General features: G+C 36.3%; 4 protein-coding genes across 4 annotated transcripts; 2 read left to right on the plus strand and 2 right to left on the minus strand.

The window, feature by feature from the left end:
• Positions 1-5225: 5225 nt before the first annotated feature.
• Positions 5226-6373, minus strand: LOC147473116 (protein LURP-one-related 11-like). The gene is made up of 3 exons (XM_086587798.1): positions 5993-6373; positions 5685-5906; positions 5226-5565 (listed from the first exon to the last, which is right to left on the minus strand). The coding sequence occupies exons 1-3, from the start codon at positions 6248-6250 to the stop codon at positions 5431-5433; spliced, it is 615 nt and encodes a 204-aa protein (XP_086443924.1). The 5' UTR covers positions 6251-6373; the 3' UTR covers positions 5226-5430.
• A 2919-nt stretch (positions 6374-9292) lies between these two features.
• LOC147473117 (protein LURP-one-related 11-like) lies at positions 9293-10498 on the minus strand. The gene is made up of 3 exons (XM_086587797.1): positions 10193-10498; positions 9866-10096; positions 9293-9597 (listed from the first exon to the last, which is right to left on the minus strand). The coding sequence occupies exons 1-3, from the start codon at positions 10454-10456 to the stop codon at positions 9463-9465; spliced, it is 630 nt and encodes a 209-aa protein (XP_086443923.1). The 5' UTR covers positions 10457-10498; the 3' UTR covers positions 9293-9462.
• Positions 10499-13209: 2711 nt separating this feature from the next.
• Positions 13210-14839, plus strand: LOC147473118 (uncharacterized). The gene is made up of 2 exons (XM_086587805.1): positions 13210-13605; positions 13856-14839. Exons 1-2 carry the CDS (start codon positions 13390-13392, stop codon positions 14252-14254), a joined length of 615 nt encoding a protein of 204 aa, XP_086443931.1. The 5' UTR covers positions 13210-13389; the 3' UTR covers positions 14255-14839.
• Positions 14840-15817: 978 nt separating this feature from the next.
• On the plus strand, positions 15818-27219 carry LOC147473119 (1-phosphatidylinositol-3-phosphate 5-kinase FAB1B-like). The gene is given in 12 exon segments (XM_086587791.1): positions 15818-16230; positions 16232-16554; positions 17861-18598; positions 19598-19751; positions 19954-20298; positions 20756-21655; positions 21747-22078; positions 22438-22561; positions 22649-22816; positions 23976-25532; positions 25892-26158; positions 26623-27219. Coding segments are annotated over 12 exon segments (5514 nt in total). The 5' UTR covers positions 15818-15951; the 3' UTR covers positions 26950-27219.
• The last annotated feature ends 75 nt before the right edge of the window (positions 27220-27294 follow it).

Raw genomic sequence — 27294 nt, forward strand, 5'->3', positions numbered from 1 at the left:
ATAATGTGTTTGTAAATGTTTATTTTTCATCTTCATGTTCCATTTAGAATTTTGATTGAGTATGAAAATATGAAAAAAGTAATGAGGAAATGAGAAGCTTAAGTATTCAATATAAGGTGAAGGGCCAAAAGAGTTGGGCAATAGCAAGTTACTTTGATGAGTTGATGAGTTGATGAGTTGGGTGGTGCCCAACACAAAACATTTTTTTTTAGAAAATAACAAATTTGTATATATATATATATATATATATATATATATATATATATATATATATATATATATTTTTGGGTTGACCAATGCAATTTCAGGAGTGACCCATTAAACTATTTTTTTACTTTTGCTGCTTCTCATTAATCATGGTCTCACATACAGACATACGGTAACGTTGAGAATTGAGAATCATTTCTTGTATTGTACACGGCTATGGTTTTTTTTTTTGATAAAGGGCTATGTTAGAAATCACGTACTTAAATGAAGAAGATGATAAAGCAACAATGAAAAACACCAATGTTTTATTACTTAATGAAACCAAAGATAAAATATGATTTTCAAGTGATAAATGGCTAAGTTACATAGTCTTTACTAGCCATTTTGCCCCGCCCATGGCGGGGATTATTTATTTAATATTGAAAAAACCTGTTTATTATTTGTTTGTTTTATTGGAAGATATTTGGTTACTGAGATTCCAATAACTCATTCTTGTGATAATCGTTACAAAAACTGTTGAAAATATGAAATAATCCATGTTACAAAAACATAAGAGCCGAGATCAAAGAATAAGGTCATTCACCATTGATGCCTCTATGACTTTTATCATCTCGCCTCATCACTTGTTACTCAAACTAATAGCAGCACAAGTTTATCTTTTATATCTGCAGCAAGCAAGCTCACTTCTCCCTTTGCTGGTTGTGCAATTAGTTATCCATTTGGAAGAGGGGTGTTTCTCACCGTGATTTGAAATTTCTTGCAATCAAAGCATTCCCTTCTCGAAACAATTGAATCCGCAACTCGTAAAGATCCCGCAAGGAGAAGTACACATCAACTCTACTCCATTCATATTGTGTTCCAACTCAATTGGTGAAGATCGCTCTCATAGACGACAAAAATAACTTTGTTTCCAAAGAGCCCTTACATGTTTTCGAGGAGCTCAAACAAATTTGTAGTTGCTGGTTGTAATGCCCTTGGAAGTATTACGGACACTCACACTACTTAATGGCTATCATTGCGCATACACGGAAGAGACCCTCAAGATCCTACAAAACAAATGAAACTAAATCAATATCACGCAGTACAAAATATATAAATTAAGAGCTATATGATTGAAAACCGGTGATACTTGTATTGAGTGAATCATATTTTGTTCTCTCAAGTACATGCTTGTCAATTCCTCTGTCAAGAAAGTTTCCACATAGATCTATGCTTCTTAGGTGTTCTATTCTATTTATGTTTTGCCTATTAGGTTCTCCTTTAGGAATAAGAGTGCATTTGAAAAATGGGGAGTAGTCGCACTCCCACAATGCCATACTATAAGAAAAAAATAAATTGATATAACTTGGCCATGTGCAACTTAAACCAATAATTGCCCCATTTAGAAATGTACTGAATGATAATGTATGCAATGACCTCTTGACAAAGATAGACAATGTTGAACAATTAACCCATTGCACCCACTTATTAACACCCGATCCAAGATTCTATAGTTAAACTACTCTGAAAGTAGTGGAAGAGGAACTCAACACAGACCCCTCATTCTCCTACAGACCAAGTTGTTTCTTACTCGGGGGTCCAATGTGAATCGAAAATCATCTCCAAATGACTTAATAATCCCTCTTAACTTCGTTTATTCATTACAATCGTTTCTTCTTTCTTACAAAGTATTTCACTAATGTTATCAACGGACAACAAATTAAATCTCCTAAATCATCCATCTTTGATATGGAGCACTCTTGATATTGTGGTGCGGGGTGTAAGACAAAGTGTGTATCCAAATGAGACCCCCAAAAAAAGTCTGCAGTAGGTTTTCAATAAGTTGTGTACTTTCGAATTGGAAAATTTATATCTAACAGGTTTTCTTAAATCAGCCACCGCTAACTTAGTTTTTCTTGTACATAAACATTTCCCGGATACAATCCGTGATAGTGATTGGACTGTCCCAATTAATGGAAACGTTAATTTCTCTTTCGAAACTGTTTTGCAACATCGCTATTGGGTGGTACATCACATCTATCTCGGGAGCATAAGTTGTTGATGAAGCATTTTTATCAATATGCAAACTCTTCTCGATGTATGTTCCCCGTACTTCCGCCTTGATGTGAATTTTCCCCAAAAAGGAGACATAAGGAGTCACCGTTAAGGAGAATTCTACCTTCAATTTGATCCATGGTTATAGGAATGGGAATTTTACGAATTGCACTGTTGTTCTTATACAATTCTTGTAGCTCCTTAAAAAATTCATGGACCGTGTCAAGTTCAGATGCTCCCAAAGATGTAGATGCGAGAAGTGTGTTTTGTCCAAGCTGACTTGGCGAAAATTTGTCCCTTAGACCAGGATGAAGACCTTCTATATTTTTCATAGTGTATTCAATCACCATGTCCATATGTTCTGCTGCCAAATTTGTACCTTGCGAAGCTTTTGAATGAGTTCAAGGGAGTCCTTTTCGCTCATGATCATCGATAATCGCCACTTCTCCGTGGTTGCCCATTCCAGGGATTACCTTTTTCTCAATTCAGAGTTCCACTGGCTTCAACGTACTATAGGCAATGCAAAGGAGAAATATTTATCGGTGTCCAAGTTCTACCCTTAATCGCCGCTTTCCAATATCTATCAAGTGCTAAACACTTTGATGTAACCCCTGTTCACGTTGACAATACCTCAATGTGATTTTTCTCCATAAGATGCTCAATATGCAATCTATCATTAGCAAATAGCTTACTACAGCTCACTATTCTATCAATTTCCACAGTTAAAACTTGAAAGGTATCATAATGCTACCATGCCATTAACAAACAGATACCCAAATCTCTAAAAGCCCATCAAATAAAATAGAAATATTTTTAGCAAAATTCTGTAGAGTGTAGGATAGATTCATGATTCATTCATCTAAAGTGTAGAAACCTGATTAAGTTTGCCTTGGTTGTTGAACTTTGAAACCATGCAGATGCGGATTTTGTAAGGCCTCTTCCAGCAAAATGGCTCAATCATCCTCCTTGATTGTCTCATTTCCCAATTCAACCAAATTGACATTTGAATGACTGTACCTTTTCATCCTCTTCATTGGAGAATTTCGTTCTTATTTAGCAATAGAGCTCCTTCTCCACCTTACATTCAATCATGAGCCACCAAGGCTACGCCGCCTCTGGTTTACATCAACTATATTCTCTTTTTGAATAGCAAAAGACATTGCATTGATGAACACTACCGTGAATCCATGAATTGAATAACCAAATTATGTTGGCTAAAATACCTATTTATTTCTTTCCAATATTATATATGCAACAATGTATCATTCGAACCGGTTATCTATAAGGTAAAATTAACTTAAAAATCCCTTTGTATACTCCTCTATTCCAAAACAAATTCACTTGTAAGGTCCATTCAATGTAAAAGGATCTTTAACTATGTCAACAGTTACGTTAATTTCTTTCCCTAACCCATTTCAACTCCCTAACTAATTTATAGGCCCTCTCAAGTGCTAGAATCAGGCATAACATCAGTACAGTATAATGATATGATATAGTCATTTAAAAACCTCATAAAAGGGACAAAAAGTCAATCAATCAGATTTCTTTCTAATTGGTACATATAATAATATATTGCATATCGTACTAACATGTGATATATTAACATGAATGATGCACACACATAAAATAAAAAAGTAAAAAAATGAAGCAAGCAATACCAACAATACTTGCTTGAGTCCTGGTGAAGTTTATCAAAGAGTGAGCTCCCTCAAAGTTTGTTTGTCTGCACCAAGATTATCATTATTATGACAATTTTCATAGCAAATCCTAATTCAACCAAGTAAACTTCAAGACCTAACATGAATTCCACCTATAAGACATTGACACGTCAAATGTCTATTAACCAACTTCCAATGAAAATATGTAGATATATTTCCTTTAATAGGGATAACTAATCAAATTACTTGCATGACGACATTAAAATTAAAAGAAAACACCGAAGCCAAGTTAGTCAAATGCACCTCTGTTACCCAAATAAGTTGTTTGACACCGTTGTTGAGATAATCGAATCCATGAATGTTGAAGAGGATGCCTTGGTGAAATCGTCGAGGTCCGAAGAAGCATCCAATTGGAATTAGGTATACCAAAAATAATGCAACTATCCAAAATCCCGACTCACATAACCTTGATTTCTACACCTTTATAGTCAAGTGAACATCAACAATGTCAGTTCATGCCATTGTTCATACTACATTATAAAAATGAATCGCCTAAATTAGCCATACCTTAACGACGTCAAGAAGATGCGATTTTGGATTGAAGATGATTAATTTACATGCATATTTTTTAGGAGAGGAGGTGACCCTAAAAGTTTTGGGGTTTCGATGATATTTTCAGTTTGAAGGTTTTTTTGTTTTTGAGGATTCAGTAGTTGGAGGCGTTGGGAACGATTTTCTATTTCAAATTGAAGGTTTTCATTTTTGAGGATTAAGTAGTGTAGTTTGAGGCTTACGGGTTTTGAATCATTTTTTTGTGTTTTAATGTTCCGTAGGGTATATCACGAATCATAATTTTGATTGGCGTGTAATTGTTTTCTCGCCATTTTATGGATCTCAAAATATATAACCAATCTTGAGCAAATCCAACGGACGATGTATTTTGTAATAGGGACCAATTTGCAAATAATGAAAATAATGTCTTGTTTTGTAATTAATTTTGTGTCCTTATTTAAAAATATTGCTGACGTGGCCTCCTGAAATCGCATATGAGCATTTTCGCCCACTGTGCAATAATGGTTTTAGATTTATATATATGTAGACTCTATGCAGATAAATGACTACTAGCAGGACTTTCTCCTGCTGTAGACTAAGTTACATAGTGATAAATGACTACTAGCAAGACTTTCTCCTAAAAATATTCAACTACTAAGACTCCTGATACTCTCAACTACTAAAACTAATACCGAGTCAGACTCCGAAAATAACTCTAGACTTAAACAACTAAAAGACTTATTCAACTTTAGAGAACACGACAATAGTCTCCACTAATTTGTAAGATGCTATGGTTTTGAATCCTTATTAAATTATTATTATTATTATTGTTACAATGTACTGATTTAAGAAAACTTCTTTGGAATCCGTTCACTACTACGCAACACGCCTTGTGATATATATTCTATTTTTTTTTTTTTTTGATAAATCAATATTCTTTTTCAAAACTGTGATCTACGTCTAAAACAAAAATCGATCTTCACATTCTGTGATTCATTAGGCTATACACAATTACAATCCCCATCACAAGTGAGTGATCTACATTGGCCTCTACCACCAACTTCATTACATCTTCTCCCAACGCAATCCCTGATCCTGATTGTTTTTGCATTACCTGCAACATTATTATATGACAAATATTATTAGTTACATACCATCTCAAGGAACGAACTCAACTAACCACAAAAGACCAATTACTATAAATTTAGTTTTTAGCATGGCACTATAGATTACCTCTGCTACAAGTCCTCCTGTTTGGTTTACTATCTTGCAATAATCCACCTTGCCGGAGCAACCTTCTATGTGATAACAACTCTTATTTGATTGTCCTGCTGCCATAATAATAACTTCACAAGGAGATCGATATGCTTTCTTTACTCTAAACCATGGCTTCCCTTCTTCGACCTCCATACCATTGTATCTATAGGCCTCCCAGCACCCGAAGATGTTAAGCTTCTGCAAGTATGTATAATGAGACGACATTAATTCAGAAATCAAAATTAATCGCTGTTGCATTTCTTATTTTCATATTAATCGCTAACCTGCTTTCTAAGTATTGTAAACAAGATGTTTCCTTTTAGATCCATGAGATGAACTCTACTGCTCTGCTTCCGATCATAGTTATCCATCCTGTAAATGATCTTACCGTTTGCATCATAAACCGTGCATCCATTCCCATTAAATACTAATGATTTCATCCATATAGTAAAAGTTTCTTTACTTGATGAGGTCATGTAGCTTGTGGAAGACGAAGACGGTGGTGAAGAAGAAAGGCAGGTCTTGGGATGTATCTTTGCCATTAGAAACTTCTCTAGTATAGATTTCTTCCTAAAGCTTCTGAGTGTTCTAGAGACTAAATATATTTTGGAAACTGTTGTCCATGAAAATGAGCTAAAAGTTCTCCCCTTTTTTTCTCCTTCTTCTTTTGATTATATAGGAGCTTGATTTTACATTGTCTATCACGCTTAACACGTAACTCATACAGTCATATAGTATATTCAAATTGAGTACCTGTTGTTTTTTTTGGTGAAGTATTCAAATTTACTAGTTCCTATTTTGCTTTCAATTACGTTTGTTCCAAGTAATTCAGCCATTCTTGTACAGTCAAATAAGAACATGTACGTCAAATAACACAGGAAAATAAGAGGAAATTCCCCCCACTTTTGTGGCCACTTTATAATACACTCCTCATATCTGTAAACATCACCTAATACCGAAAATATTCCTTCTAAAAATAGATTACATTTTGTCTAAACCCCAAAAGAGCATTTCATTTTGTCTAAACCCTCCAAAATAATATTTTCATTTGACTCTACCTATCAAAGTAAATGGTATTTTTGGTATTATGTGAAATACCAACAAAATTTAGATGAAAAATGTTTACAAATGTGGAGAGTTTATTATAAAGTGGTGACAAAAGTAGTGGATTTGGACAAATTAACCCGAAAAATAAACAAGGCTTGTAATGCCTTTTAAAATGTGACTATCATTTGTAGCTTAACCTCCATATCTCTCAAACAACCATAGTCTCAAGATCCAAACCACTGATTTTAGTTAAAGATCGCACAATACAATTCATATTGACTATCCAGTGATAATCGAGTGAGTGGAGCAAACGATCTTGGTAGAAGGGGGACTATGCGGACAAAAACCAACTTGTTTGGTTTCTGTCTGTATGTCCTCAACTTTTTTCTCATTTTTTCTTCTCCCCCAATACTCTTTCTCTTTCACCCATCTCTCTCTCTCTCCCCCGCATCACCTAACTCTCTCTCTCCCCACAGCTCCGCTCACTCTTCACTGCAACGCAATATATTAGTATATAGTTAATGTTCAAATTAAGGTAGGGGTTTGAAGAGCTGATGCTGTCACTTGGGTCATCTTGTGTACTTAATTAAAATAAGTAACTAGCAAATCAATAAAGTATCTTGAAATGTGAAACATTGAGATAAAACAATTGGCTATTACAATTATTTAACAGTTAGGATATGGTTGTTGGGGCCTAACCTGACAATCTGACATCAAAGCAAATTGGTCATCGTCCAGTCAGACACATGTGTTACACAACCTCTTATTTTTATTTTTATTTATTTATTTTATATTTTTATATTTTATATTTTATATTTTATATTTTATATTTATTATTTATTTTATTACCTTTCAGTATATTTCAGAAAGATTACGGGGAAAAAAAATTTAAAAATGAGCATACTTAATGCTTTAATGCTAAAGCTACTGCATGCCATGAAACAGAAATTCAGTCACATTCTGGCGTTCAACAGAGAAAATGGTCTTGATCCGGCAAATTGACCAATGGCTACTGTGACCCAGTACTTACAGTACAGTACAAATGCTTTTATTTCTTCATTTAATCTTTTTGCATAACAGGTCCCTCTACTATTTTGGCTTCTATAGATCCGGTTCTAATTAAACAACCTGGAAACAGAACTAACAGGAGCAAGTTGATAATGTTTCAAAATCCATAGTGATCCAGACATATGGTAATTAAGCCTGCAATTTATCAAGCATTCACTCATCCTATCTACTCAATGGCTGTGTTCATGTAGTGCTGCACATTTGCATGACATACTGGACTACTCGTGGATTGCAATTACTTGTACCATTTTTTTCCTCTTGATTTTCAGAATTTTAAAGTTGTTAGAAAGGCTTGACAGATTGGAGAAGCCAGTGTTTTGGTTTTAGTGATCAAGTTACTCTTGACCCAAAACTAGACCTAAACTGAAAAACTTCAATAAACCCCTGGATAAATGATTTCACACGTACATCTACAAAGACACTAGCAAGCAATGCATCTCATTTTGATGGGTGACAGTACATAGCCTGCGGCAAAAAACTTTCAAATAGAGCCAGATACAAGACATGCGTGTTATATGTAGGAGAAACTTTGACTACGGGGACCGTACCACATATGTATGCAGAAAGTTTGAGTGCCTTTAAGTGGTATCTCCCAAATCTTAATCCATGTATGCACGCATTTCATGGGGCATCTCTGTTTGTGTATGCAGCGGAGGAGAAATGGAAGGGGGACTGCAACGGCAGCCTTAAGTTTTGGGGGGCCCTAGGCGAGTTCTTACGGTACGGGTTTTACCGGGAACAAAAAGGGCAAAAACAAAAAACAGATAGGAGCATCTTTCTTTTCTTATCCAAAATGAAGTCATAACCACTTATATGCAAGTAAATATGTAATTGCATTAATCAAATAGAATTCAATTACAAAAACTAAACACTATTGAAACTTTAATCTTTTTGAATTTCTAGCTGCAAAGTCACTAATTAATTCTTCACTATTTAATTCATATTTTTTCTTTTATGTTTGTTAGGCCAAATATCGCTTTTATTTGGGCTTGGGCCTAACACAGACCAGTGTTAGTGTATAGTATTGGTTTGAGCATCGGAGGTCCTAATTTTGTACCAAAGTCAGGGGACCCAGTCATCTGCCTGTCTCGCCTGTCCTAAGGGCCGGCACTGGGGGTCAAATATTCAGTACTTTAGTTCCTTGTCTCATCATGTAAACATAATAATAAGAATCTCAAGTGCTAATTGACATATATATAGTTTCTGAGTGAATCAATAGTTGGTGTCAATTATCTAGTCCTTGTCGAGTTTCAGTAAAAACCTTAAATATGGATTCATCCTCCTCCACCTAATTACAAACTCGAACTGAACTTTCATGGAACAAAGTTTTTCTTCAAAGTAATTAGGTTGTCATTTGCAAGTTCTTTTCTAATTAGCACTGAAGTTGCTCAAGTGACAGTTTAAAATTGATACAGCTTACAGAACTACTATATCTAATCCAACAAGAATTCTTACGACTAAACAGGTAATTAAAGGCGGGTAATTAAGAAAAAAGTATATTATGCTACAAAAAGGATCTATACATGTGCACCTAATTTAACAAATTAACGTACAGGTACAGGTATATATCTCACAAATCTCTTCCCCACCTCCCCACCGCACACTCACACACACACACACACACACACACAAAATTTCTTCACATTTTACGATTGATCAGCTCGTACACAGCGACAATCCCCATGATAAGCGAATGGTCAATATGGGGCTCTACCACCAATGTCAAAACATCATCTCCTAATGCGACTCCTGAGGATGTTTGCTTTTTCTTTACCTGTTCATTCACATAGTTTAAACAATGATATCAGAAAATATAATAGATGATGGAAGTTCTTCTTGGAATGTTTATTTTGAAGGCACGTTGATGACTACGTACAGTCTACAGGCACACTTCTTTGTGAACACGTAAGAACATAGTAAACACATATGGCATGTAGCGAATGTCTTGATGAACGGACAGCTAGAGCTATATAGTCTTAACTTTAATTTCTTCTATATTATGGACTTCGATCATAGGTTCAAGAAAGAAATAAAAATCTCACCTCTGCAACAAGTCCACCTCCCTGGTTAACTATCTTACAAGCTGACTTGTTAGGCATTGTTTCTATCCGATAGCATCTGGATTCATTGTTATCCCCCTCAACAGTAACTTCACAGGGTGAGTTGGACTTCGACATCCTACAAACCTTTCTCACTTGAAACCATGTCTTCTTGTTCTCTAACATAGGATTAGTTGCGCGGTAGCCCTCCCAGCGTCCAAAGAGTCTGCGTTTCTGCAAAAAGAAATTTGAAAAACAAATTCAGTTCAGAGAATGTACCTGTAGTAAGGGTGCTCATACGAACAGTACGTATTATTTTAAAATACTTACCTTCTTATGTATGGTAAATAGAACTGAGCCTCTGAGATCCATCAGATAAACTTCATTACTACATTTGGAGTTGTAGTTATCAATGCGATAAACAATATTACCACTTGCATCGAAAACAGTGCAACCATTTCCGTTCAGTACTATTGACTTCATCCATATGGTAAAAACTTCTCTTTCAGACGTTACGTAGGGAGAAGATGTGGAAGAAGACGAAGACGACGAAGAAGGAAAAGTTTGGGCAGCCCTCGGATAAACTCTTGCCATATTGGTTAGAAACTGGGTTGTAGTGCCTGTCCAAAGGCAATGTGGTCTTAATAAATACTTAAGACCCTAAGCATGGGAACTAAATATTTTATTAAGGTGGCTGCTGGCATGATTGAAGTAGTTTATTTGTCTTTTCTTTGCTAAAGTGATAACTCTCCACAGATAGAAATCAATTGAGAGAAACGACCTTTCCAAAATAAATATGTTTAAGAAGTTCTTATATATTAGACTAATTTTCTTTAAAACAGTACTACACTTGTTGATTGCTTACTAAATATCAAAAGTATTCCAAAAGGATAAAAGTGTGCTACCGACCCTTCCTAAAAGACTTGTTAAATATGAAGAAAAAGCAGATGTCATGGCTTATGGCTACATCCATAATTCGTGTATTTATAATCTCTTCTCCTATAAACCTTATCTCTTCACTGACTCAATGCTCTATGCCTCTATGCCTCTATGTCACATCGCTCGCTTTTCTATTTTAGTACTCTTGATAGGAAAATTAGCCAAAGCAGAGGCCATTTGTGAACATCAGTCCACATTTCTCTTAAAGTTAATATGTTATTATAGCACTATACCTGGTGGAGTGGCAGCTGTACTATTCAGAGATCTACCACCTTTGGAGAACCATGTACCTGTTAGACAAGAATGGAAATGGAATCACGACCGATGCTTCGATTATTATATGTGTTAACGATATACTCTGACATAATGGTGTATGTGGTACTAGGCAAATAATAATACTTGATACACTCATACACCCCATAGTTCGTGATTCCGAACGAAATTTTGGAATTCCGTCTGGAATTTTGGTTTTTTAAAAAAAAGAATTCCAAATATAGAGTTGAAATATCTAAAATTCCAAAATTAGTTGAAATTTCAAATGTGATAAGAGTCAAAATTTAATGAATTTCGGATTTTGGATTTATCGGAATTCCGAACTATGATACACCCATAATAGCAGTTATGACATTTGACAATATACATATCGAATAAGTACGAATTAACATATACGCTTTAGCATTAATTTTGTTTCATGGAATATTTAGACATTTTAATTTCCTTTCCCATCTATTTGTTTCATAGGCTAAGTCCAATGGTGCGTCAAAACATCAAATATGATAGAAATTGTAATCCAATGATACGTCAAAACGCTAATCCGCCAACGCTATCGGTATAAGTTTACCTATCTATACCGCCAGTTTTAACAATATAGCATATGGTATGCACATTAGTAGAAACGGCGGCCAGAAAATTTGTTTGACCAAATTTATTTTTAAAATGTTTAGTTCTAATAAATTACATTTGTATCCTTATTATTTTATTTGTATACTTAAGAAAAAAGGGCAAAATAGGAAAGAAGGGGAAAAAAATTCCATATGCCATTGGGACTTGGGAGTGGCGGTTAGAGGGTTTTTTTTTTTTTTTTTTTTGTTTAAGGCGCAGAGGTGTTGTCAAAAATAAAAATAAAAAAAAAAAAATCATTGGGTCTTAAAACGCTATTCCACTAACGTTATGAACTATTATATTATAGTTTGGTGTGATGGCGCTCCAACTCATTGGACTTAGCCTTTTATCTTCATTCTTTTTTGAATTGACATAGAATAGTAGTATATTATCAAAGTGTTGCAATTTGTTTGAAATGGTTGGCCTAGAGTTGATATGCATAGAATCATTTTATGTTGAAAATTAAGGACATGTGAGAACACATCTCATTCCATAGGCAAATATAAAAGATGGATTAGGGAAAGGGGATCAGTTTTCAACCAACATTGGAAGTCTACTCTATGATTAGAGATTAAAGTTGTTGTCCAAGTCAATGTACCTATCTTCTAAGTTGTAATTAATGCAGACGATCGAAGACTTCTTATATTAACTATCTGAATAATTGACCGGCCAAAATGTCATGCGTTTGTTTTTAAGGTTTTTTCTTCCTTCACTGTGAAGGGATCAAATCCGTGAACTATATATCAAGATGGCCTCTCCTATTATATTAAAATGATTTCCGTGAACTATAAATCCGTGAACTATATATGTGAAATTTTAAAGCTCTCAATAAGGATATTTTTCGAGTTCTATTAAAATTTCACATTATTTCCTATTAAAACATAAATTTTTCTCCTATTTGAAAACGGAAATCATTTTTTACAATGGGAATTCATCTCCTATTATAATGTGAATTATTCTCCTATTAAAACAAATTATAGCACTTTTAATTAAAATGGGAATTCTTCTCCTTATTAAAACAAAATATTTCTCCTAATTGAAAAAATGGATTTTTAAAACTTAATTAAAATTTCATTAAAAATAATTTGTTAGAAAATTAAAACGGACTAGCGACTAAAATGATAGTCCCAATTTTTTTAAAAAAACTATGTTTTCAAAAAAGCCGATGTGTATGCACGGCCTACAAGCTAGTTATTAGTATACTTGTGACTTGACTGTTACACAAGAATATTATATTAAGTTGGTTGTTGGGTTATCTTCTTCTATCTAACAAAACATAGCGGTGTGGGTCCCAAAGGGTTCTATCCGGACGGCTCAAAATCTTTTTCAACAAAAATATGATATGACGAATCCAAGTGACTTAGGAGTTTGTACAATTTTATTAAATCACTCAATATCCATCGGATCTATCCAGAAAGTCAACAATTATGATTGGGTTTAAACACTTGGCTAGCTCATATACTATTGGCCTCCAAAATTGACATGGTAGACTTATAGTCGTTATAGATAATGGGAAATTGGACTGGACTTGATTAGGTGTTATGGCAGGAGTTGTTCATTGCCCTGCGACACGGGCAAACCCTAGTTAACAATAAAGTAATGCAAGAGTTATTGGACTAATAATAAGAGTTTTACGGGCTTATAGGAGCCCAAATAAATTATCCATACCATTTAACTCTTGTTCAGTTTACTCTTGTTCCGCCGCAATGTGGAATGAGGAAGAGATAAGCAATAGTGAGGATTACTCAGCATCAGCAACACTAATCCCGTTCAATCCCCCTCTTCCTTTACTAAGAGCACCATTACCTGCCGGTTTATCAGACGATCCTTCAATTGGCCCTTTCGTACTTGCTTTCAAAGACTCCAAAACCTGGAAATCAGCTCTTCAAACATCCCACTCCAAAATCAGACTTCAATGCGAGGTATTTTTTTATTTACGAATAATAATAGTAAGATTATTGCAGCTGGCCGAGCTGCTTGGCTCAAGTCATTGCCAAACAGTAAAGTTACACAGCTGCATATATTTAATACAAGGGGCACAGATAACCAGCTCTTGACTGTGTCAGTTGTAGCAGTTGAGATTGATTGTTGCACTACATTCTTTATTAGTTCAGAGATTGATCTCCCTAGTTTGTGTTTCAAAATTGTCATCTCAAGTGGTTTTTGGTACAGGGAGGTGCTCGGATTGGGTGTTCTATCAGTGCTTCTAGCAAATGCAAGCCTCCGTGGTGGAAAACAACCCTGTTTGGAGCTACTACCATTGATTTTTCAGAAAGGGAACGGTGTGAAGAGCGTGAGATGTCTGCTTGTATTGCTTCTTCCAAGGAGTCTTGTCGTAAATTTGCTAAAGATAAGTGCTTAATTCCATTTCGAGAAGCACGAATTTCCACCATTAGTCAGAAGGAAGTTTCAAAGTGCATCTCCAGGGCATTCCCAAAATCAGCATTATTGAATACTAGTTCCCAGTCAAATGGACAAGAGCTTTTTTCAATATGCGGTCTTGAGGTAACGAATTACAGAGGAAGAGCCCTATTAGATTCTGAGACAGGTACTGAAGATTATTCAATGTGATACAATTTGGCTTTGTAATAACCTTAACAAAATGTACAAGTGGATGTGCAGTCAACAAGGTGATTGATTATTGGATGAAGGGATTTAGGGATGTAACTATTACTGCATTGCATCTTTTTGTCAAACTATAAGGAAGATGCTTGAAATATAGGAATCAAGGCAAAAAATTATAGTTATTCAGTGACGGACAAGAACAATCCTGCTGCAGATGTTAGGACATTTACCCTTATGCAGAACAAGTTTGTATGTGTAGACTGGAAATATTTGTAAATGAGACTTGGATTGTTAGGTAGAAAGCAAGAGCTTGTTAACTATGTGTAGACAGGAAATTATTCCTAAATGAAACTTGTAAATGCCAGTGGATTGTGCTGCAGATGCTAGAACAGTTTCCCTTCGGACCTGAAGAAGTTTGTAGTGTCATTTTTCATCTTTGGATCTGTGTAGTTGTACGTAGGAAATTGGTATTGTACGTTTTGGATTAATCTCCATTTTTTTTTTTTTTTTCAAATTTTCTGTTTGTTTGATTTCGTCCTCTTAAATACTTTTCATTTATGTACTCAATGAAATGAATTTTGGAGTTGCAAAGCCCTAACAATCAAAGAAGGCAACTTCCTGATTAACTTCTCGCGTGCACAATTATATAGAGGTGTTCAGCCTTAGGCTATGACAAAGGCTTGGACGAATACTTTGTGCTGTATCCTTCTATCCATACTCAATATTGCGGAGCCATAAATGGCAGCTACTTGAACTTCTTCTGCATTTTTTTTTACTTGAACCTTGTATACATAATGCCTTGAATTTGTTGTTGTCTACACTATCAAAAAAAAAAAAAAAGTTGACCAAAAGTTATAAATCTGAATGATTCAATAGTTCAAATTGAGGGAATCTCAACTGTCTTGTATTCAATCTGATAGAAAAAACATCAGGTATTGGTGTTGCTTTCCACTGTTTCCAGAGATTGGATGGTTAATTTAAAGCTGACAGTATGGAAAAACATTGGGCCTGGTACTAGCTACAGGGCAGAATGCATGGCTATATTGGAAGGACTCCTACAATGAGTAAACATAATAATAAAAGTGTTGGTTGGATAGTTTTGTGTCCGACTTGGTCGCATACTAGAAACACTCAAGTCAGAGGTCCATGAAAATTTCTTACTATTATATATTACTGCATCGAAAATTCAGTTTGATATAAAAAAAAAAAATAAAAATAAAAGAGGGTCACTTTCTAAAAAAAATACATATACATTTTTTAAATTTTATTTGAAATTGGATTTTTTTTTTTTTTATTTTAAAAAATTTCGGTCTTGAGAATGCGGGGAATTTATTACAGGTGCAATTTTGATCTCTCTTTCATTTCATTTAATTTGTAAATTTAATTTCGGATTCCGTATTGAATCGAAACACTAATAATTGATTGATTATGTTTATCACGGATTTTCTTGTCTTGGCACAAAGTCGTGTGTTTGACTTCTTTCAATTTGCATAAAGATTCAATTTTTAACAAAATAATAGTCAATTGGATTGCTGAATTGTTTTTGTATTGAATTTTCAGAATTTTATGCTCCTATTTGAATTGGGTTCTGTGAGAGAAGGAAGGGAAGGGAAGGGGGAATTTTATGAGTATGAGATTGTTTTGAATAATAGTTTAGCCAATGTACATTCCAGAATGAATTTCAAGGGGAGGGTTTGTGGTCGATGGACTCCCCTGACAAGAAGCTCACTGAGCTAGTTGACATTTTCAAGTCTTGGATTCCAAGGAGAAGCGAGCCAGCGAATGTGTCCAGGGACTTTTGGATGCCCGACCAGAGCTGTAGAGTATGTTACGAGTGTGACTCCCAATTCACCATCTTCAACCGTAGGCATCACTGTCGCCTTTGTGGACGCGTCTTCTGTTCTAGGTGTACCACTAACTCAATCCCTTTCCACTCTGATGACCCTGCAAGGGTTTCCCCAGAAGAGTGCGACAGGATACGTCGTCTGTAATTATTGCTTCAAACAATGGGAGCAAGAGCTAGCCGACAATGGGATTCAAACTTCCACTCCAGCTCTCAGTCCTTCACCATCAGCAACTAGTTTGGCTAGCCCAAAGTCTGTCGGCACCCATAATAGCACCGGAAGCACTACCTATTCCACTGGACCTTACCAGCGTGTATCTCACAGTTCTGGTCTTAGCCCGCCTCAATCTTCCCAAGTTGGTTCAGGCACCGAAAAGCAAGATATTGTGGCATCTGGAACCATGGGCCCTGTAGTGGACATAGGGGATCCTTCTCCTAATTCATATGGATATTGCAGGAACAGGTATGCTTTTACTCATCTGTGTTGATTTCATGCTAATCAGAATCATTGATAACTATATGTAATAGTTATGTTATATGAGAACACTGTACAACTCAGAACACTCTCTAGTCCTATTGGCAACTGATAATTATAGAAAACAATGGCACATCCCAATGTTCACATTTGTTCATTCCCCCTTTCTTAATTCCCCTCTTCAATAGAATTATACTGGCACTGGTGCAACCTTTCTTAGTAGTGGCCTTTTTTTCCCCCTCAAGTGATATGACTAAACCATCTCAAACATGCTTTCCTAAATTTTGTAGTTTTGTATATTTTTTTCGTCTTGGCATTCAAAGGCCTGGTTATTAAGAGATGTGAAATTGTTTTTCTTTATATGTAACAGAATAATACAGTATGTAAGTAACTTTTTATGCTTGGAAAGTTATTTTAATCAGAGTATGGTTCAATGGTATCGTGAATGATGTGGGAACAAAGTACTTCTAATTGCTGATTCGTCTCGTTGGGAGAGGTGATGTTGCAAGTATATAGTCTTTTGGCTTACCTCAGGGTCGTACGTCTATACTGTATGTGTGTACATATTTTAGCAAATAAATATGTGGCACGTGGCAATATCTTCTTAACGCTCGGGTATGGTCTTAGTGTGGGTATGAAGTACCATAACACACTTTAAGTCCAAGTCCTGACTAACTCACTTCCTATGTTCGGGAGTGAAATAAGTAGAGGAGGTTCGGAATTGGTTGGAGACTTGGAGTAGTAGGTTCGGATTGCTAACTCCTGACTAGGAACTCCAAATCCGGAACTACCAAGTTCGAAACTCCAACTCCCAATCCGAACTTGAACATGTTTCCTTGTTGTTCAAGTCAATAAAGAAGACTTATTGATTTGGGAAACATGAGTTTCTAGAAGAGTCTGGATAAGACTTGACAAGAGATTGTTTCCTAGTTAAACACTAATTACTTAATTCACAAGTAATTATGGAAACCTAATCTATTCTTATAAATAAAATAGTTGAACTACATTTTGAGTTTGATTCCTCTTCACAAGATTCGTAGGCAACCATTAAAGAACGTGGTTCAACTCATCATCTTCTAGATCTTTTCTTTTTCTTGATTCAATATTTCTCATTGTTTATTGATCATCAACAAAATACTTGTGTTTCTAGATTAGGAAAAATCATCACACTGTATATTGAAGATATTTTAATGTGCTAATCAATGACTAGTATCTGTAGTTTCTCAAGCTTTGATTCTTTTTAGAGGTGTTATAATTTGATATTGATTAATTGTTCCTCATCATGTTGTTTCAGGAGTGATGATGAAGATGACGTATACGGTGTTTATAGATCTGATTCAGAAGGAAGGCACTTTACTCAGGCTAATGGTTATTATGGTCCAGTTGAGTTTGATGAAAAAGAACATGCATATGGATCTGCTAAAGTGCATTGTGAAGAAGATATCATCGATGGAAGAGATCTGAGCTCTTCTCCAGTACATAATGGTTTAGAATCACAAGAGTTGGAAGGGGTCAAGGAGCTCAGGGAAGAAGTAGATGCTCATCAGATTAGTGATGGTGAAGCTGCTTCTTCTATATATAGTGCGGAGGTAGCAGATGCGGAGCCAGTAGATTTTGAGAACAATGGGCTGCTTTGGCTTCCACCCGAACCTGAAGATGAAGAGGATGAGAGGGAAGCCCTTCTATTTGATGATGACGATGAGGATGCTACAGGTGAGTGGGGTTACTTACGTTCCTCAAGCAGTTTTGGCAGTGGGGAATACCGTAGCAGGGATCGCTCAAGCGAGGAGCATAGGAAGGTAATGAAAAATGTGGTCGATGGGCATTTTAGGGCTTTGGTAACTCAGCTGTTACAGGTTGAAGAATTGCCTGTTAGCGAGGAAGATGATCAGGAGAATTGGTTAGATATAATTACGTTGTTGTCCTGGGAAGCTGCTACTCTCCTTAAGCCGGATACAAGCAAGGGAGGGGGTATGGATCCTGGTGGTTATGTGAAAATCAAATGCTTGGCTTGTGGTCGCCCAAGTGAGAGGTAACTTTTCTTACTGCATATATAATTTAACTTCAGTGCAGTCTCAATGATGTGCAGTTGTGCACCGTACTTAGCTTGTCTATTTGTTGGTTATGACTCCTAAGTGTAGGACAAATGGTCGCTGGGTCCCTATCCTGTTATAGCATTTGAAGAAAATATAGTAGGAGGCCAAGAGTTGTATCCAAGAGAAATATTGAAGAGAACTAACTTTTAGTTTACTTATTATCCAATACATCATTTATTGTCCCTGTGGATGTTAACCAACAAAAATTTAAAAAGAAATGATACTTAAAATAATATGAATTCCTTTAAACAAGTTATCTTCGACCTCTTGAAATTGAAAATTTTGACAGTGAAAATTTTGTTTGTTTTCAATGATGAAAATATTGGTAAACTCATGAAACTATTTTTTGGTGATTTCTATGAATGATAAAAGGCACGTAATAGGATCACTTTTTAAGGCCTAGTGCCATTAGTTGAACCGCCTTCTATGAATTCTTTTCAGCATGTGTTTATTGTTTATACACGATTCTTTTGTTTTGTTATTAGTTTGGATTCCTGATTGGCAAGACCTTTTTTTTTTTAGGTTTCCTTGTTTTTCTTGGTTAGAATCTAGGACGTTTTATCATTGTTACAAATAAGGCCGTTAGCCTCCCATTATAATCAGATTTGGCATTATGATTTGAGAATCAAGAAGGAAGTCTCCTCTTTCATGGTGATGTTATGAGAACTACTCTATGTTGATAATATTTATTAGTTAGTTAAGTGGTTTTTATTCTGTTCCTGCTCCCGGGAGAGACTTACATTAGGGACATTCCGACATTATTGAAAGTTGTCTACGTTTTATCAACCTTACTGAAAAAAAAAATTCCTTGATTTACGTCCGTTGCTTATCTAAATGTGAATCTGTTGAAACAATGATATGAAAATATATTGTTATCCTTTTCATATTTGAGTTTTTCTTCATCTGATGAACCTTTTGATCTCTTGTTTCTTTAGTATTGTGGTAAAAGGGGTTGTCTGTAAGAAGAATGTGGCCCATCGACGAATGACCTCAAAAATAGAAAAACCCCGTTTCCTAGTTCTTGGTGGAGCTCTTGAATATCAGCGGGTTACTAATCACCTATCAAGTTTTGATACTCTGTTGCAGCAGGTTTTTCTCATTATCTTTTGCTTCCCTTTTTCTTTTTCCTGATTAAAAGTGCTATTAGGTTTAAATAAAAGACCCTATGGTGCTTCCGCCGAATTTTGTTTTTCTTGTTTGATTAATTACTGCAACATCCTCACTGAATCATCTAATAAGTTGGGTTGTTTCATACTTTTTGGGCTCTCAAGGTTTTTACATCTTTATTCAGGAAATGGACCACTTGAAAATGGCTGTTGCAAAGATTGATGCTCATCACCCTAATGTCCTCTTGGTAGAAAAATCAGTTTCACGTTTTGCCCAAGACTACCTCCTTGCAAAAGATATATCACTCGTTCTTAATATTAAGAGGCCTCTTTTAGAGAGAATTGTGCGGTGCACAGGTGCACAGATTGTTCCTTCTATTGATCATCTCTCATCTCAGAAGCTAGGGTATTGTGACACATTCCATGTGGAAAAGTTTCTTGAAGAGCATGGCACTGCGGGCCAGGCTGGGAAGAAATTGGTGAAGACACTGATGTTTTTTGAGGGTTGCCCGAAGCCATTGGGTTGTACTGTAAGTACGCAATACACTTTCATTTTTTTATGTGGGAGTTGAGTGTACATCATGCATAATGCGTATATGTCTTGACATGGCATAGCTGTAAGTTATAAGAATACCGCACAATTAGGGTCTGACTTAATAGGAGATCATTGATTCGATTAGCCTCTTCTCAATTTTATAGAAGTGATTGAGTTTTGTTGCGAAAGCTTGAAAAGATTTCTGTAGATCAAATGAATACAGTTATAACCAAAAAGCATTTAGGCTCAATTCAGTTAGTCCCAACTGCTTGCTCATGCTGGCTTGCAGAGTTGCAGTATATTTATGTTCTGAGTTATGACAAGGTTGACTGATATTTATCTAGCCATTTGGTACTAAAAATTTCCTGTTCAATGTATCTACAGAGCAGTGATATAAAGATAGCAATTATAAAGAAACTAACGTAGGGTGGCTTGTCTCACATTTGTTACAGATACTGCTCAAGGGTGCTAGTGGGGATGAGTTGAAGAAAGTGAAGCATGTCCTCCAATATGGAGTATTTGCAGCTTATCATTTGGCTTTGGAAACATCTTTTCTTGCTGATGAGGGCGCTTCTCTCCCAGAACTCCCCCTGAAATCTCCTATAACAGTTGCACTGCCAGATAAACCATCTAATATTGCCAGGTCTATTTCTACAATACCTGGTTTCACTGTCCCTTCCTCCATCAAGGCTCAGGGACCTCAGCTCAGTGGAAAACCTGATTTACCTATCAGAACCATCCCATCTGATTCAACATTGCACAACCAGAACTCCATTAGCAAAACAGACATGGTTTTACCACCTTGTTTGCTTCAAGGTCCTGATTCACCGTTTACCAGACCTGTTTCAACCTTCATTGATTCATCTGCTTCTTTCTCTTCCTTGTCATCTCCTAGGAAGTTTGACTCGGACTCTTTTCGTGATCAGCTTCCACCATATTGTTCATATGAAAAGAAAAATAAAGTGTTCAAAGAATCTGGAACCGACAACCCAGAAATTGGGGCAAATCATGTCGTCTTGAATGGTTCTGGAGTCTTGGACACCTCGGATGAAAGTGTTACCAAAATTGGAGATGCCACAATTAATCATAATGTGATGTTTGAAATTCAACCATTCACAACTGAGTTTTCATCGTTGGGACCAGATAATAATAAAAACCGTGAGGAGCCAGGTTTTTCTAAGGAAGAGTTTCCTCCATCCCCTTCTGATCATCAGAGCATTTTGGTTTCATTATCGACTAGGTGTGTGTGGAAAGGAACTGTGTGCGAACGATCTCATCTATTTCGGATCAAATATTACGGAAGCTTTGACAAGCCTTTGGGCCGGTTTTTGCGAGACCATTTATTTGATCAAGTACATACTTTAAGCTTCTTTTAAATTTTTCTGTATATTTCTTTAAACAGGAATCGTCCCAATTCTGAGACTGTAAGCTTTCTTTTTTCAGAGTTATCGCTGCCGTTCTTGTGAGATGCCGTCCGAAGCACATGTTCATTGTTATACTCATCGACAAGGGAGTCTTACAATTTCTGTTAAGAAGCTTCCAGAGTTTCTCTTACCAGGTGAAAGAGAAGGCAAGATCTGGATGTGGCACAGGTGTTTACGGTGTCCTCGGGTCAATGGTTTTCCACCAGCTACTCGAAGGATAGTTATGTCTGATGCTGCTTGGGGTTTATCTTTCGGGAAATTTTTGGAGCTCAGTTTTTCAAACCATGCTGCTGCTAGCAGGGTGGCTAGCTGTGGTCACTCCTTACATAGAGATTGTCTCCGATTCTATGGGTAAGTTCTAATCAGAATTTTACCAGCCGCATCCTGGAAGTGGATAATGTGTAGATTGTTGATGCATATTTTGTTTAGTTTGAACAATTAATTTTTTATTGCAGTAAGTTAAATAAAAAACTAAATATTGTGATAAAGAAAATGACATCAACGAGAACTACCCTTTTGATACCTTTCTGGTCGTCACAATGCTTTTCCAGGTAAGATATTTACCTGCACAATCTAAAAAAAATTCAAAGACCCTAGACGAATGTGGGTTGGGGTATGCCTTGAACAAGACGCAAAATTGTTGACCCAGAAAACCTGATCAACACGCCAATCAGTATAAGCTTATGTAATTAGTGTTCATACTTGTGCAGGTTTGGGAGAATGGTTGCTTGTTTTCGTTATGCATCAATTGATGTTCATTCTGTTTACCTTCCACCTGCAAAACTTGATTTTAACAATGACAAGCAGGAGTGGATAGAGACGGAAGCGAATGAGGTATAGTAATTCTATATGTTACCGATACTTACTGATATCTATTCCCACTGCTCATAGTTGGTGGTCTTTTGATCTTCTGTACAGCAGGTAGTTGACAAAGCAAAGCTTTTATTTACCGAAGTACTGAACGCTTTATGTCAGATTGTGGAAAAAAGAGGCATTGAATCTAATGATACTTCCATAAAAGTTGCTGAATTAAGAAGGCGCATTGCAGAACTGGAAAGAATGCTACAAAAGGAGAAGGCAGAATTTGAGGTGGGATAAATGCTTCTATTTACTACTATTATCAAACTAGAATTTTCTCCGAATGAGATAACATCAGATGCTTGAGAGTATACCGATTACCGAATACGTTGTCAAATCCTAAGTTAGTTTAGGCTGTCATTAAGTGGTTTATCCTCTTCAATTGGTTGTTAATATGTTCATAGGCGGGCCAGTTAAAATTGTTCCAGAAGATCTCTTGTAAAGTGTTTTAAGAAAATTTTCTTAGGCTATGTTTGATTGCTCAGAAATTTTTCTTATGAAAATGTGTCAAGAAAATCCATTCTTGTGTTTGGTTGCATATGAGAAAATTTGAAAATTTTCTTTTTTGGCATTTGACACCAACAAAATTTGCTGTGGAAAAATAGTTGATTCATTTACCTTTTTAAGTTTTATAACTGGAAAACAAGCTATAAACAAGGGAAAATATTGTTCATTTTCCCGTGAGAAGATTTTCCTCGGGGGAAGGGTAGGAAAATGTTTTCTAAAGAAGGTGGGAAATATAAATTTTCTGGAGCAAATTTTCCTACCTACTTTTGAAGAATCAAACACAAGAAAATAGCATTTTCCTAGGAAAATCAATATTTTCCACTGGAAAATAGTGAATCAATCAATCAAACAGGCCCTTAAGATAATCCGGAATGATTAAAAAAAAACTCAGACGGCTTTTTAGTTAACATAATGAGTCAGAATTTCATGTGCTATACATTGCTCTAAATCAAGTGCAAGCATAATATCTAAACACTTGGTCGTTGTGCTTTGTAATTATGGTTTTCGTATGAGGCACAACCTTATCTGTTGAAAAAAATACCTAAAAGGTCTGTAAGTATAGTGCGCTGAGTCCAAGAGAAAAATTTGGTGACAAACTTGGATTGTGGAACTAGTACTTAACCTAGCATATGAATAATTGGGAATAATAGTTTGAATCAAGTTTTTATTTTATATATATCATTATTATTATTTTTATTTGTCCGGGTCCCCAATTTTTGTAGGAGCTCTTACCATTCGATTTCCTCTATTGATTTAGTAGTAAGCCGTGTTTAATCTACTATATTAAAGACAATAAGTCATTTGTCTTCGGTTAATACTTTTCTTTGGAAGTAGAAAAAACTGCTTTTTTGGCACAAAATTTGATTGATGTACATTGTCTTAGGAATCTATCCACAAAGCAATGCAGAAAGAAGTGAACAAGGGGCAGCCTATCATTGATATTTTTGAGATTAATCGGTTACGGAGGCAATTAGTTTTCCTCTCTTATGTGTGGGATCACAGGTTAATATATGTAGCCAGTGTAGCTGACAGCAGCCTACAAGGTCTGAGAAGCTCCATGTCAAAGCTTACTGAGAAACCACTCGGTGCCATTGAGAAACTGGCCGAGTTTAACTCAGTTTCCATGCAAGATAAAGGTCTTACTACTTGTGACTCTATTGTCGATGCAAAGTCCAGTGGATATCTTAATGAAGGAGGAACTGGTCACCAAACTAACCAGCTGGGCTTAGTCTGTCAAGTAAATGACACAGTTCGGGATTTGAATCATGGCAAGGAGGGTCCGCATTACCTATCTACTAGCAAAACCCTAGGCCACGGTTCTGATCCATTAGGATCTGGGATAGTTTTTCGCAGGGTCCTTTCAGAGGGACAGTTTCCAGTTACTGGAAATTTGTCAGACACCCTAGATGCTGCATGGATAGGAGAAAATCATTTGGGAAGTTTAGCAGCAAAGGAAAATGATTCTGTACTTCATGATACACCACCCTCAGCAGATTTGATAAACACAGAAAAAGTTTTATCAGAGAAGACAGAGTTGGAAGAGCATTCAGAAAACAACAAGATATTAGCAGTAAGCCCACCTCTCGAGGCAATCTTTCCAGTTAAGGCAGTTGACGTCATGGAAGATTCCACAAGCTGGATGGCGATGCCTTTTTTGAATTTTTATCGTTCTTTTAACAAGAATTCTTCAATGAGCATCCCCAAGTTTGAGACCCTTGGTGAGTATATTCCTGTGTACGTGTCATTGTTTCGGAAATTGGAAAGTCAAGGTGGGGCCAGATTGCTGTTGCCTGTGGGTGTCAATGATACTGTGGTTCCGGTATATGATGATGAACCAACAAGTATTATTGCATATGCACTGGTCTCACCAGAATATCATTTTCAGAGTTCTGATGAACGGGAGAGGCCAAAAGATGGAATGGAATCTTCGGTTTCTTTAAATTCTTATGATACGATGAATCTTCACTCACATCATTCTTTCGATGATTCAACCTCTGAACCTCTTAGAAGTTTTGATTCTATGGACGACAGCATCTTATCCATGTCTGGATCGCGGAGCTCACTGGCTCTGGATCCTCTATTTTATACGAAGACATCACATGTCAGAGTTTCATTTTCAGATGATGGCCCGCTAGGTAAGGTGAAATATACTGTGACTTGTTATTTTGCAAGGCAGTTTGAGGCCTTGAGGAGGATATGCTGCCCATCCGAGTTGGATTTCATAAGGTCTCTTAGTCGTTGTAAGAAATGGGGAGCACAGGGTGGCAAGAGCAATGTCTTTTTTGCCAAAAGCTTGGATGACCGGTTTATCATCAAGCAGGTTACAAAGACAGAGCTAGACTCATTTATTACCTTTGGTCCAGAATATTTTAAGTATCTATCAGAATCCATCAGCACTGGAAGTCCAACATGCCTGGCAAAGATTTTGGGGATATATCAGGTATTTCTTAATTTTTGCGTTATCTAATTGATTCTACCCTGTCGGGTGCAACTTCCCAAGGTTGAAACATGCTTCTGTGGTTAGCTATGATCAAATTTGTCTTGTTAACGGTCAGAATTTGTGTTGACGGGAAGTTTATCCCGTTGTTTTTAAAATGGCACACTCGTGAGTCTTTACATTCATCTAGTCTAATTGGTTGATCATAGTATCTGCATTTATTAAATCCTTAAACGGTACTCAATTCTTTCGTTTTCTCAGCATTCATTGTGTGGGTAAACTCTAGTGTCTGTTTCTTAGTCCTTGATTCCTATTGTATGGAGCTTACTTTTTTTCCTTACTTGTCTGTTTGAATGACAAAGGTTACTGCAAAACACCTTAAAGGGGGTAAGGAATTAAAGATGGATGTTCTAGTGATGGAGAACCTTCTGTTTAGACGGAATGTCACAAGACTTTATGACCTCAAAGGATCTGCACGATCTCGGTATAATCCAGATTCAAGTGGGAGCAATAAAGTTCTTTTGGATCAGAACCTGATCGAAGCAATGCCAACTTCCCCAATTTTTGTAGGAAACAAGGCTAAGAGGTTGTTGGAGAGGGCTGTCTGGAATGATACTTCTTTTCTTGCGGTAAGCTGATTATCTGAGACGCTGAATACCCTACTACAATCTGTATAAAATCCTAGATTTGCGTTAAGTCTTCTTTCTCGTAAGTTGGGCATGTGAAGAATTGGTGCATCAATGTAACAATGTAGAAGTTATGCCTGAGCAGGTGATTGTAGACGCGTACATTAGGTCCAAATGGATGTTCAATATAACTACAATTATCTGGCCAGGATCCTTTTGGAATGGTGGCTACCTAGGTGGTGCACCATCAATAGCTTGGTCACGTTTCTGTTATAAATTCTTGTAGGAGTAGAAGGTTATATTGTCGTTACAATCTGCAAAAGTACATAAGGCTTCTGTTATAAGAATCAGACTAACCAATGAACATCTAGTGTGTTGTGCTTGTTGGCTTGTGCAAGGCACCTTTAATCTTGTTTGTCGGTAAAATTGTGTATGTTGCTAATTCTTATAATTGTTTATGTTGTCAGTCAATAGATGTAATGGATTACTCTTTATTGGTTGGGGTGGATGAGAAGAAGCATGAACTGGTGCTGGGAATCATTGATTTCATGAGGCAGTATACATGGGATAAGCACCTTGAGACTTGGGTGAAAGCTTCAGGAATCTTAGGAGGTCCCAAGAACACATCACCAACTGTAATCTCTCCAAAGCAATACAAGAAGCGGTTCAGAAAAGCCATGTCAGCTTATTTTCTTATGGTCCCAGATCAGTGGTCCCCTCCAACAATCATCCCCAGTGCGTCTCAGTCCGACATCTGTGAAGAGAACACCCAAGGTGGAAACTTAGAGTTGTAGACAGAGACAATGTGCCTATATCTGTCAAAGTGTAAGTCGAGAATCATTCCTCCTTTTACTATTTTTTCCTTCCTCTTCTGGTTGTAAATTTTTTTTGTCTAGTGGGAGCATTGTCCCTGTTTTGGTTGTGAAATATTTGTTTGAAGCAGGACAATGCCGTTCAAATGCAAAGAGATACTCGTTGGAGGTATACTATTAGATTACCTCCGCCTGAATTATTTGTAAATTATCCTTGCTAATGTACTTATCGTAATAAAATCGTCAGAGCTATACTTGTTTGTTATAGAAGGTTTGACATATAATGTTCCATCTCAATTTCAACATTGGTCTATGGGGAAATCAATT

Source organism: Coptis chinensis, unplaced genomic scaffold (genome assembly GCF_015680905.1).
Source record: "Coptis chinensis isolate HL-2020 unplaced genomic scaffold, ASM1568090v1 utg4669_pilon_pilon, whole genome shotgun sequence".
Lineage (NCBI taxonomy): Eukaryota > Viridiplantae > Streptophyta > Magnoliopsida > Ranunculales > Ranunculaceae > Coptis > Coptis chinensis.